The following is a 12785-nucleotide window of genomic DNA, read 5'->3' as shown; positions in this document are numbered from 1 at the left end:
TGTGGAAACTAAAGGTGTTCCCAGGAATTCTCCAGTCGAAATCTTTGGAACTGGAATCGTTTCGAAGATACTTCTGGAAGCTTCAAGGTGTTGAACATCGAGAAGGGAATTGCCAAAAGTCGGTCATCCTCAACCCCTGCGCGAATGTCCGACAATTTCTGGGTCAGAACTAAACTAATATGCAGTTACAGGCTCCCAATTCCCGTCAATTTAAAACTTTTACAGACTATGGAATGGAGATGGCTGGTGATCTTAGAAATCTTGTTACATGGTTCAATATCAAGAGAAATTGATAATTTTCTTTTTGATGTAGGACTACCTCTTTTTGATGTAGACTACCGTAACGCTTGGAGTGCAAGGTTTTGAACGCTGATACATCTTTGTCGGCTGAACGGAGTGGTATGATAATTACTTCATTCGAAGAATAAAATGTCCAAGAGTAATATGATTTTCAATTATTAATTCAAAAGCCTATTTCAATAGCTTAAAATTGCTTTGAAAACAGGCTATTGAAATCACACAAATCTGTACATAAACGAATGCTCGCTCGGAAATCCAATCAGTTATTATTACGCAGCGGTTGATGTACGATCGAAAGAGTACATCGAGTTTCCCTTACACAGATTTGAAAGCCAATGAACCTGGGGAAATCGGCATTGCAAAATAGATGCAAGGTGCTGGTACTTTTGTACCCACATGTATTTTTGCAGACAGGAATGTGTTTTCTCAACACAGATTTCAAAACCAACGAGCCTGGGGAAATCGGCATTGCAAAAAAGATTCATCTTCTTCTTCTGTTGAATTACAGAGACTATAAACTTTTTCAGTTTATTCGTCTCTAGCCCTGAAGAGGGCCCTTGTGACTTTTGTTCAAACTCCTGCTCCTTCACGACCTACTTTGAGACAGATACTGCATTGTCGTTCGACGCTCATCAGCAAACAGTGTCCGCTTTCTACAACATCAAACGACGTTCTTGCGCAAAATAGAGGTGCGGGTACTTTTGTACTCGCATGCATTTTTGCAGACCGGAATCAGTTTCCCCAACATAGATTTCAAAACCAATTAGCCTGGGGAAATCGGCATGGCATGATAGATGCAAGGTGCGGGAGCCGGAATTAGTTTCCCCAACACAGATTACAATACCAATGAACCTCCTACGGCAACATTGTAGTTATATCTTAGGTATAGCCCACCCATAGATTTTCTAAATAGATTTGCTCCTGTTACTTCTCAATTTTTTTTTCAAAAAATCGTCATGCATGCACTGAGAAAAAAATATAAAGAAAACATATTCATTTTGATGGAAATTGAGCGACACCTTTATTTTACGGATCGCTGTGGTATGTTGATATTATTTGATAGCGATAGATTATGCCAGAGCTCATATTTACCATGCCTAACAATTAATACCAATTTTCTTATTTTTTATTAAAAATATGAAATTACTGCACTGAAAGTGTAAAAAGAAGAACAATTACGCGTAAATGAGAATCATCGGAATTCGCCTCGTCGTTTCAACTAATTATTCAACCTATTTGATGATAGTTAATATATTCAATTTTAATTTTTTACCATACACTTCCAGTGCAAAACCGGCAAAGATCCCACAATGCCTGATGGTTCCGTCAGCATGATGTCAATGAGTGGATTATCGTTGATAAGTGACATAGACTCTAACTACGATACTATCACAATTTATAAGGTACCTGGAAAAATGAACACGTTAGATTACCGACGACAGAAAAAGTAAGTAGAGGGCAATATATAGCAATTCAACGATGAATTAACTGACCGCGCGGTTTCGAGTTAAGATTTTTTTTGAAAAAATGTAAATTATTTTGGATATGTCGCAATTTAAATATATGAATTGTGAGTAGTTGCTATCTATATATACAAAATTTTCAAAAAGATCGAAGAGGATCGAGCCGAAATTATGTTTCTCGATAATTTAGCGTTGAGTTGCTTTATACTGTACTAGTTGAAAAGTTCATGGAGTGGATGTTTAGAAACATGTTTATGATTTTAGAACCATTTTATTCTGCAGTATGTCAGTCTTCCTTCAGTGTCTAAGGTAATCTAGGGGACCTTCAAAATAACTAAGTACTACAATAACATAATGCTGTAATAACTTCTTCACTTGATGAAAAACGTTTCCCACGTAGAAGTTTTTCAAGTGTTGAGAACAGACGAAGGGTTTCAGTTCGCTATGCAGTATGTTGTTATAGTTCATCGTCCCATCCATTGCACTATGGTCCAGGAGGTGCATTTAAGTGGAAATTAGCATCTAGAGCTCGACAGTGATTCTCTAGACAAAAACTGTCTTCGACAAAGTTGTTACATATAATAGAGCGCTCATTTTTATGTTATCAAAAATAGGGTGACCAAAATTTACGATGAAATAAAAAATCTAACTTTCTTATCTTTATAGATAGAGGTAAACATAGTTCGACAATATTGTAGCTCTGGTTATTTTAAGTAACTTTGTGGAACAATATTTCTTTCTATCTCTTCAAATAACCGATATAACGCTTTTTCTCTAGGTTGAGTTAGGGTTACCATGAAAAAAAAGGTTTTTTTTGCTTTAACTTTTATATGTAAAATTCTACATCAAAACTGTCTTTGAAAGATATTTAGAGCTTTCCAATTCACGCATTTTACGGTGCATAACTTGTATGTATCTTAATGCTACTCAAAGTTATTGATGTTTTTTCCCCGAAAACACGACCTTTTCATTTGCTTGTCGTTCTTGTCTGGGGCAAACATAATAAAAAATTATTGATAACATTTTAAAAAGCACATTTGACTCTACATAAGGTGAAACTTTCAAAAGAGTGTTATTTTTTGTATTTGAGTAAATTAAATTTGAAATTATGAGTTTTTGCATATAAACGAACAAGTTGCAATTTTTAAATGCATATAGTAAGCGTAGACTTTAAAGCAGCATCACTTCAGTTCAGTCTTATAGCCACACAACATGGAGGTTCAAAGAAGACACATTGTTGATTTCCTTTTTCGGTGGACGAAATATAGAAGACGTTATACAATTATTACGAGAAAAATTTCTGACTATTTTCTTTATCTACAATAAAATATATTTATTGTATAAAAAGAAAAGCGTGGACCGACAAATTATCAAATGCTTCCTGAATAGAAACCATATGAAGAACAACTCGGGGCTCGACGTGTTATTTTTTAGTAATATATTGACATATTTTACTGGCGATGAGTTGATTGATGACATTATTATACCAAACTTTTGTTGTTCCTATTGTTTTATTCAAATTTATTTTTATAATCTTCCGTATGTATATCAACCTGTTTTAGTTGTTATCATGGAAATTAAATTCATAGTAATAAATAAAAATCATACAAATAAAAAACTACAAAATCAAATGCTTAGCATTTTCCGGAATCAGAAGATCGGAATACTCTAGTGTTTGCCTATTACTAAGAGATAATACTGAATCCGAAGCTGTAGCGAAGCCCAGTTCTTCAGCAGAAAATTTTTCTGTAATCTCCCGAACACGGTTACGCTTCATCCTTTGGCTCAGCATTTGGCATTTCAGGCACTTTCTGGCACTCAAAACACATATATCTCGGCATTTTTCTCGTAATAATTGTATAACGTCTTCTATATTTCATCCACCGAAAACAAAAACAAAAATGTGTCTTCTTTGAACCTCCATGTTGAGTGGCTATAAGACTGAACTGAAGTGATGCTGCTTTAAAGTCTACGCTTACTATATGCATTTAAAAATTGCAACTTGTTCATTTATATGCAAAAAATCATAATTTCAAATTTAATTTACTCAAATACAAAAAATAACACTCTTTTGAAAGTTTCACCTTATGTAGTATCAATGTGCTCTTTAAAGGCCATCATAATTTTTTAATATGTTTGCCCCAAAATATTGTAGCCCCAAAAGGGCTACAATATTGTCGAACTATGTTTACCTCTATCTATAAAGATAAGAAAGTTAGATTTTTCATTTCATCGACAATTTTGGTCACCCTATTTTTGATAACATAAAAATGAGCGCTCTATTATATGTAACAACTTTGTCGAAGACAGTTTTTGTCTAGAGAATCACTGTCGAGCTCTAGATGCTAATTTCCACTTAAATGCAGCTCCTGGACCATAGTGCATTGTTACCAGTTAGTGGACAATGTTTTTATTATTATTTTTTTTTGAAAATAGGCTTCCCTCGAATTCGTTTCTGGTTCACAGACGATTTTGACATTCCATGTCAAACCGATATAGTGGCTCTCAGATTTTTGTAAAAAGTGGTAGTTTTGTTCCTTATCGCAATATATCGTATATTTTTATTTTTTCATTAGGGTGCTGATTTCCATTTTATGGTGGTCCGAAAAATTATTTTTTCCCTTTTTTCCAGAAATGACTTTTTCCGTTAATTCATTACTTTTGAACTACCGAACTGATTCAGATAATCGGCATATCAAATAAAATAAATAAAAAAAATTACACTGACGAAAACAATGTATTTTTTTGGTACTGAATTCATGTTCAAAGATTTTGTTTTCGCGATTGTATTGGTTTTCTTGTAGTTAAGCATAGTTAAAGATAGAGAGCGCCATATTTATCGATATTTTTTCTCAATAGCTAAGGTTTTTTTACATAGCATATCCAAGAATCAGAGAAGTGTTTTTTTCGTTTTCGAGTTATTATTTTTCAAAGCCAATACGTTGAGTCCCGCACCGTTATTGTTGTGCTTTCCATTCTGCCCGCATCAAAAGGGTGAGAGAGCACTCAATGGGGAACACTTGCGCAATATTAGTGTTCCCAAAAAATATTCATTTCACCGAAAGAAAATATTCAGGAAATCGCATAAAATAGTCACATTATGTAACACATCCAAAAACAAATCGTATTTTATCTAGTCTTTTCAGTGTCAATCCCGCTCTCTTCACAAAAAGTTCAATTTAGTCTGCAGGGACCGTCGGAGATCTCCCGAAAAGTTAAGTGTCAGTCCCACGGGACCGACGTGTTAATCCAGTAGATTAAAATCCAACTTAAAAATATCGTTTTTTAGAGGTTCATGCGATAGATGCGATTGTATCCATATAAATTCGACATGAATCGGTTCAGTAGAACTTGAGATATCGTGTACGCCAGTTTGAAAAAACTAGTTTCGAGAAAAACGCGTTTCAAGTTCATTGTTATGGCCGTAGCGGGTTAAATACCGCATCACTAAAATGGCTCTAACTCGGTAAATAATAGGATTTTCGTCATTTCTAGGGTATATTCTTGAAAGCCTAAACTACAGAAATAAGCAGGAAAAAAATTGATTTTTTTTCAAATTTTTAGACTAGAATACTGTCTTAATTTGATATGTCGATTATCTAAATCGGTCTAGTACTTATGAACTTTTAACCCTTTCGCTACGAGCGTCGCCTATAGGCGACATCCGCGCGATAAGCTGCGTGTACGAGCGTCGTCTTTAGACGACATCAGGGTGACACTACACATCGATCAAACCAGCGCGATATGCATACTTTTCGGCGCAGTGCTCCGTATAGCGGTAGCACTCCGACGGAGCACACTGCCGTATTGAAAGAAGAAGTCATTTTTGAAAAAAGTGGAAAAAGTTGATTTTTCGTACCACCCTAAAATGAAAATGGGCATCCTAATAAAAAGATAAAATAATGCGGATCTAATATTTTGCAATAAGAAACAAAACTGCCCCTTTTCACGGAAATCTAAGAACCACTTTTTCGGAATGAATATTAATCAATTTGGCACTCATCCTGTCAGTAACTTCACCTATCATCCATAACCATATAATGTACATAATTGAACATTTCTTCACTAGTATTGTCTTTTTAACGCCCAGAGCGAAGATCATCTTTAAGGCTTGCGAAACTCTTCAGCACCTATTAACATCCTATTATTTTAAGGTGCATCATCACCCAGCCTAACATTTACTATTTCATCATTAATTGTCATAGCCTTTAATCTTTTTTTTTTTAACGGAGAGTATGAGGAGAAGTGGGGGCGTAGTGGTCACCCTAAGGAATATGGCAATTTTCTGTTCAAATACCGCTTCAATTCCTGTTTCTCGAAGAATCTTATAGTTCACCTCATTGTTGTTCATGATAGCAAAAGGCTTTTACTATAAAAATTGAAAATGGTACACTTTTCATCATTAGAAAAAGGTGATAAATCGAACATTATTTTTGCTTGGAGGTAAAGTGGTAACCTAGTGGGGACAAAGTGGTCACTCACACACACAGTATTGGAATAGATTTATGCGTTTTTTAGTCCAAATTCGTTTAAATCATATTTGATATACACTCTGTCCAACTTCTATAATACCAGGTGATGATCTTGCTGCTTTGTGCCATTATAAATAAACAATGCTTCAACTTATATTCTAGTGTGTTGGTATTGGTGACTACCATACACTGCATGATTTTCATATGTGTGTGTGCGAGCGCTGAGCGCAAACCAAAGGTTTTGTATTTTCCAAGTGTCGAGTTTCTATAACACCAGTTACATTTTTCCGTTGTTTTAGTTGTTTTGATCAATAAATCTAGAAAATGCCAAAGGGAAAACCAAGAAAGTGTTTGTATCAGAGAAATTTCTCGTCGGATTGGACGATTCCATCAAGTAGTGCTCAATTATTTGACGAATCCTCAAATATACGGTAAGAAGGAGACGTGAATCGAAGCTCTCTGACCGGGATAAGCGGGAAATAGAACAAATTCGAATACCTCAAAATCGCTTATGCAAATAAAGCAATATTTCAATTTAAATGTTACTCGTGTGACAATTCGTCAGGTTTTGGTAAATGATCCTCACATAAAGAGGGTTTAAATGGTTAAAGCTCCTCGTCTTACACCATCTCACATCGGAAGACGTTTGAGTTTTGTCAAAACTCACATGAACCGACAGTGGGACATGGTATGTTGTGACAAAGAGTGTTTCCAAAAGAATACATTTTGCTATATACCAGAATGAAAAGTTCTTCAATGTATAGGTTATCTTCACTGACGAAAAAAAAGTTCAATTAGGATGGTCTTGATGGATTCAACGGGTACTGGCATGATTTACTGAAGAAGGAACAGTATTTTTCAACCAGGAATTTTGGTGGAGGCTCGTGCATGGTTTGGGACGGATTCTGTGCAGCCGGAAAGCTTAAGATAGCTTTCATATCATTCAAGAATTACATACATGCTCTGAAATCCTCTCTTCTACCGTTTTTGCGGGGATATCGACCAAAAAATTCACATTCCAGCAAAACAATTCATATCAGCAAGAAAACTAAGCAATAGATTAAGAACCAAAAAATTATTTTTTGGACTGGTCGGCTCACTCTCCAGATTTGAATCCTGTTGAAAATCTTGGGGGATCCTTGTACGCATAATCTACATTGAAAAAATCGATACACCACGATTGAAGAGCAACTCTTTTGAATGCAATTGACGTAAATCTCGACGTGTCATGCAATTTTAAGACATTTGGCACTATTTTTTTTAAATCCCTAATTTCCGGTGATTTTTCGGTTTTCAAAAAACTCAAATTTTAACGTTAGTGACAACAGTAAATGAAGCCCGAATGAGCTAATATTTTGCATAGGGTATATTATCGTGAAAATCAACATTTAGTAGCATGTTCCGAATTAAAAATCGAGATAACTATTTTTATAGGCCCCAAAACCACACTTTTCATTTCGTACTCCGAAAAAAGTCCCAGAATGCCGATTTTTGACAAAAAAAATAAAAATGAAAAAAAAACTTCCAGAATGCCGAAAAACATTTTTTTGGAGACGACACTAGATCTCGACGTTCCATGCAATTTTAAGACATTTGGCATCAACATTTTTTTCGAAAACCCCGATTTCCTTTACTTCCCCTTTGGGTGATTTTTCGATTTTCAAAAAACTCAAACTTTGACTGCTTTACGCCAAGTCCGATTAAGCTGATATTCGGCATAGGGTGTTTTTTCGAGGTGGTGAACATTTTTTATGAGGTAACTTTTTGAAATTAGCTCCACTGAATCGAAAATCATTAAATTCTTCAAACATAAGGTGACTATCAATACGGCATCTATAGTCAATAGTTATACCAAACAAGCAGGTGACCACTTTGTCCCCCATGACCAATTTGCCCCCACTACCCCTATACAGCACGCCGTTATTCTTTTCATTTTGATAAATTTAGCTTGCAAACACAGACTGAATAGGCTGACAAGTACGATCATACGCTCCATGATCTTTCAAACCCATATCAGATATCGGATTCTAGTACAGTTGTATTTCACAGAGACCATGATTATCGCCACGATTTGCTTGGGGAAGCAATGAAGGCAGGAACACCTTTCGCTCTTTGGAATGGTCCAACTATTGTGGCATGGCTAGAACTTTGGGTTGGAATGCCAGCATGGTACGTAGCAGCTTGCAGAGCAAACGTTAAATCGGGTGCTATAATGAGTGCATTGAGCGATACGGAGATTCAACGAGAAATTGGAATCAGTAATCCATTACACCGCTTAAAGTTAAGGTTAGCAATACAAGAAATGGTGTGTCTCACTTCTCCATCAGCTCCACAAACAACGCGGACAACTTTAGCATTTGGTGAGTAAAAAAGGCAAGTGAATTAGAAAGTTGAATAAAATCAAAACATCTTCGTGCACTTCATTTTTCGTGCCAATATTCATTACTCCACGAACTCCATATACACTCAACAAAAAAAACTACACATCGATCACACCAGCGCGATATGCATACTTTTCGATGCAGTGCTCCGTTTAGCGGTAGCACTCCGACGGAGCACGCTGCCGTAGTGAAGGGGTAAAATGCTGTGATGATTTTTAAAAAGAAGTGATGATACTAGAAAGAAGTGATGTGTATATATATATATATATATATATATATAGGCGGGTAAAATAATCCATAATTCGATTGAGCATGTTATTCAACCAATAAAATAAATGTTATTGGTTGAATAACATGCTCAATCGAATTATGGATTATTTTACCCGCCTATATATATATATATATATATATATATATATATATATATATATATATATATATATATATATATATATATATATATATATATATATATATATATATATATATATATATATATATATATATATCCCGGGAGAAACACTAATCTTTATAAGGTTATTTACATTGTGCAGATCCTTTGCAGCTCCAGCTGCTCGGATCATTTGGTAATGTCTGACAGAGCAAGAGAACAAGCGATTATATTTTCGCTATGGAACAAAGGTTCTACAGTGTTACGATTGTAATACAGTAGAATCCCGATTATCCGCTGAATAGTCGGGCTAACTCACCGAAAATCGCGGATAACGCAATGAAGGACTAAAAATGAGTTCAAAACTCAAAAAAAAAGATATTCCATAATGAAAACTATGTTTTATCAATACATAAATCATTTAACTATCCATCCACAAGGTCGTGTGCACCAGTGGTCAGATAATGTGAAAGCCATGACCAAAACAAAAAAGCCATCATTCACTGACAAATTCCGGGAAGGCCTACAGAACTCGCTGTCGCAAATAATCATCAGCTCACGGATAATCGGAGTTTCATTGTAGTTTTATATTTTGACCTGTTTACAAACAAAACACAGTAGACTTCCGAGATGGCTGCAGAGTGGTATTAGCATATTGGGCCACTTTAGGATATACTCCTAGGTGCCTTGATTTATATAACACTTAAAAGAACTAATAAGAGTGGAACTGAGTCAGTTTGAAAACGACAGCCAAACTCTAAAGTGTTGATCCAAATTTGAAAGAAAAATATAACGACGAGAGAAATCCGAGAGCTGGGGCATGATTTAGTCGAAAGAAATGATACCAATAGCCAAAAGCAATTAGCCAATCAATCACGTTGCAGTCGAACAGTTTTACACCTGCAAACATTAGAACTTACAGCAATATTTGAAAAATTACAGAACATTTTTGGTACTTTTTATAATCGATACAAATATTTAAGATTTGTTTTTCGTCAAAGCTAGAAATAAGCCTTGTACAGATTTTTTATTTTTTTTATTTAAATCGTTTATTTTACAGGCTCAGTTACATAGGTTTAAAGGAGCCGAACTCTTTACTGTATTGTTACTAGTATATATACATTTTTCCTTAATTCTAATGTTAATAATATAGGAAACCGATTACTCGCGGTCAACTCGAGTTTAGAAGGGTGACATATTTTCTTCAGGAAAAGGAGGGGATATGAGGATATGTTGACAATGATCACACTCACACTCTCAATCACACTCATCACACTCAATTCTTAAACCTATCTTATATCTAATATGTATTTACATTTCATCTTATTCTTAAGAAGGGATCCGATCTCTCACAAAGGAAAAGGAAAAGGAAAAACTAAGGGTATAAGGACAATCACACACGAAGATCGATAGCTTTAAGGAATACATATATTTGGGACATGTAATCAAGGTCTAACCGAGCCAACACGTCTCTCACCGGCATCATGGGCTGCCTTCCTCGGGCCCGAAGGGTGACTACTAAATTCGATCTGGCGACAAGATACAGCTCGCACGACCAAACAACGTGCTCGATGTCGTGGTAACCTTGGCCACAAACACAAAGATTGTTGTCGGCAAGATTAATACGAAAGAGTAGCGCATCTAACGAACATGAGTCGGGAGAAGGTGCGAATAAAGTCCCGACTCAAGTCCAGACTTTTGAACCATGGTTTGAGGCTAGCCTTAGGGATAATCGAGTGGAGCCACCGGCCCAATTCATCTTCGTTCCATTTGCGTTGCCAGTTAACTATGGTATTTTTGCGGACTAAAGAATAAAATTCATTGAAGGCGATTTGACGCTGATAAATATCGCCTTCAATTGCACCTACCTTTGCTAATGAGTCAGCCCTCTCATTACCCAGAATTGAGCAATGTGAAGGGACCCAGACAAAGGTAATGACATAACAGCGTCTGGATAAAGCACTCAAAATTTCTCGTATTCTCTCAAGGAAGTACGGCGAGTGCTTTTCCGGCCTCACTGAACGGATAGCTTAGACAGAGCTAAGACTATCCGTTACAATGTAATAGTGTTCAACAGGCCGTGAGGCGACGCTGTCCAGCGCCCAGTGTATCGCTGCCAATTCAGCAATATACACTGAGCAAGGATTCTGAAGACTGTGTGAGATGCTAAAAAATTCGTTGAACACTCCAAATCCTGTGGACTCATTCATAGAGGACCCATCAGTAAAGTACATATTATCACAATTGATATCCCCATACTTTGCATCGAAGATCGTTGGAACGATCCTCGATCGAAGATAATCTGATGTTCCATGGATATCCTGCTTCATGGACAGATCAAAATGCACAGAGGAATTGATGTAGTCAGGAAAACAAACACGGTTGGGAATATACGAAGAAGGATTAATCTGCATGGAGACGAATTCATGATATGAGCTCATGAATCCAGAATGAAAATTTAGCTCGATCAGCTGCTCAAAATTTCCGATCACCAATGGGTTCATAACCTTACACCGGATGAGGAACCGAAGAGATAATAAATTGAAGCGATCTTTTAGTGGGAGTAGGCCTGCCAAAACCTTGAGACTCATGGTATGCGTTGAGGGCATACATCCCAACGCGATACGGAGACAAAGATACTGAATTCGCTCGAGTTCAATGAGGTGTGTTTTGGCAGCTGATTGAAAACAGAAACTGCCATACTCCATCACTGCGAGAATAGTTGTTCGATACAACATTATAAGATCTTCGGGATGGGCTCCCCACCAGGTGCCGGTAATTGTACGGAGAAAGTTTATTCTTTGTTGACATTTTTTACTCAGATACCTAATATGGGCCCCCCAAGTACATTTAGAGTCGAACCAGACCCCAAGATACTTGAATGACATAGCATGAGTGATCGGTTTACCCAAAAGTTGAAGCTTTGGTTTTGCTGGTTTATGCTTCCTAGAAAAAACCACCATCTCTGTTTTCTCCGTGGAGAATTCGATCCCTAGCCCAATGGCCCAGGTTGAAAAATTGTTCAAAGTATCTTGTAAGGATTCTTGCAGGTCGGATTCGTTTGATCCTACGACAGACACCACTCCATCATCTGCAAGTTGTCTTAGGCTGCAATTTTGTGTAAGGCAATTGTCAATGTCGCTTACGTAGAAGTTGTACAAAAGGGGGCTTAAACATGAGCCCTGGGGGAGTCCCATGTAAGAGACCCGACTTACTGCCGAATCTCCGTGAGAAAAGTTCAAATGTTTCTCACAAAGCAAGTTATATAACATATTATTCAATAGAGGCGGCAGACCCCGAGATTGTAATTTGTCTGACAAAACCTCCATTGAAACAGAATCAAAGGCCCCCATTATGTCCAAGAATACTGAAGCCATTTGTTTTTTTTCGGCGTAAGCCATTTGAATTTCTGAAGAAAGCAACGCAAGACAATCATTCGTCCCGGGTAGCCGGGATCCTGATCTTCTGCTTCATCTATACATGTTCCTCAGAAACGCCGATGTCAACGTTTAATGATGTTTCCTTCGTTGTGTCCCCGTTTCATATCCCTCCTATCCGATCGATAAACTTTTACTTAGTCGCGGCAATACATACACACACTCTTTACAGATGCACGGGCCAAAGGTTGTGCAGTCCACTGATCATTCAACAAGAGCCAAAGGTTGTACCGCTCATGACAACTCTACACGAACTGATGATTGCGCCGGCTAGTGACCATTCTATCCTGGATTCCTCGAGTCGAGAAAGACGCACCACGCTAGATATGGGGTACAGACTA

General features: G+C 36.9%; 1 protein-coding gene across 6 annotated transcripts in view; it reads left to right on the top strand.

Moving 5' to 3' along the window:
* The window catches only part of LOC129779526 (liprin-alpha-1), a 458998-nt gene that overhangs the window by 344544 nt on the left and 101669 nt on the right, over positions 1-12785 (top strand). For 5 of the 6 annotated variants that reach the window (XR_008743689.1, XM_055787066.1, XM_055787064.1 and 2 more), the window contains exons 15-16: positions 1587-1747; positions 8285-8595. Coding sequence is in view for 5 of the 6 variants with exons in the window: in XM_055787066.1 (XP_055643041.1) it covers positions 1587-1747; positions 8285-8595 (472 nt within the window). In the remaining variant the exon portion in view is untranslated. Of the gene's footprint in view, positions 1-1586; positions 1748-8284; positions 8609-12785 lie in introns of all 6 variants that reach the window. The other variant, XM_055787068.1, reaches the window with a different exon arrangement.

This window comes from Toxorhynchites rutilus, chromosome 3, assembly GCF_029784135.1.
Source record: "Toxorhynchites rutilus septentrionalis strain SRP chromosome 3, ASM2978413v1, whole genome shotgun sequence".
Classification (NCBI taxonomy): Eukaryota; Metazoa; Arthropoda; class Insecta; order Diptera; family Culicidae; genus Toxorhynchites; species Toxorhynchites rutilus.
Note: the sequence above shows the minus strand (reverse complement) of the source record. Positions and strands in the feature narration are given on the sequence as shown.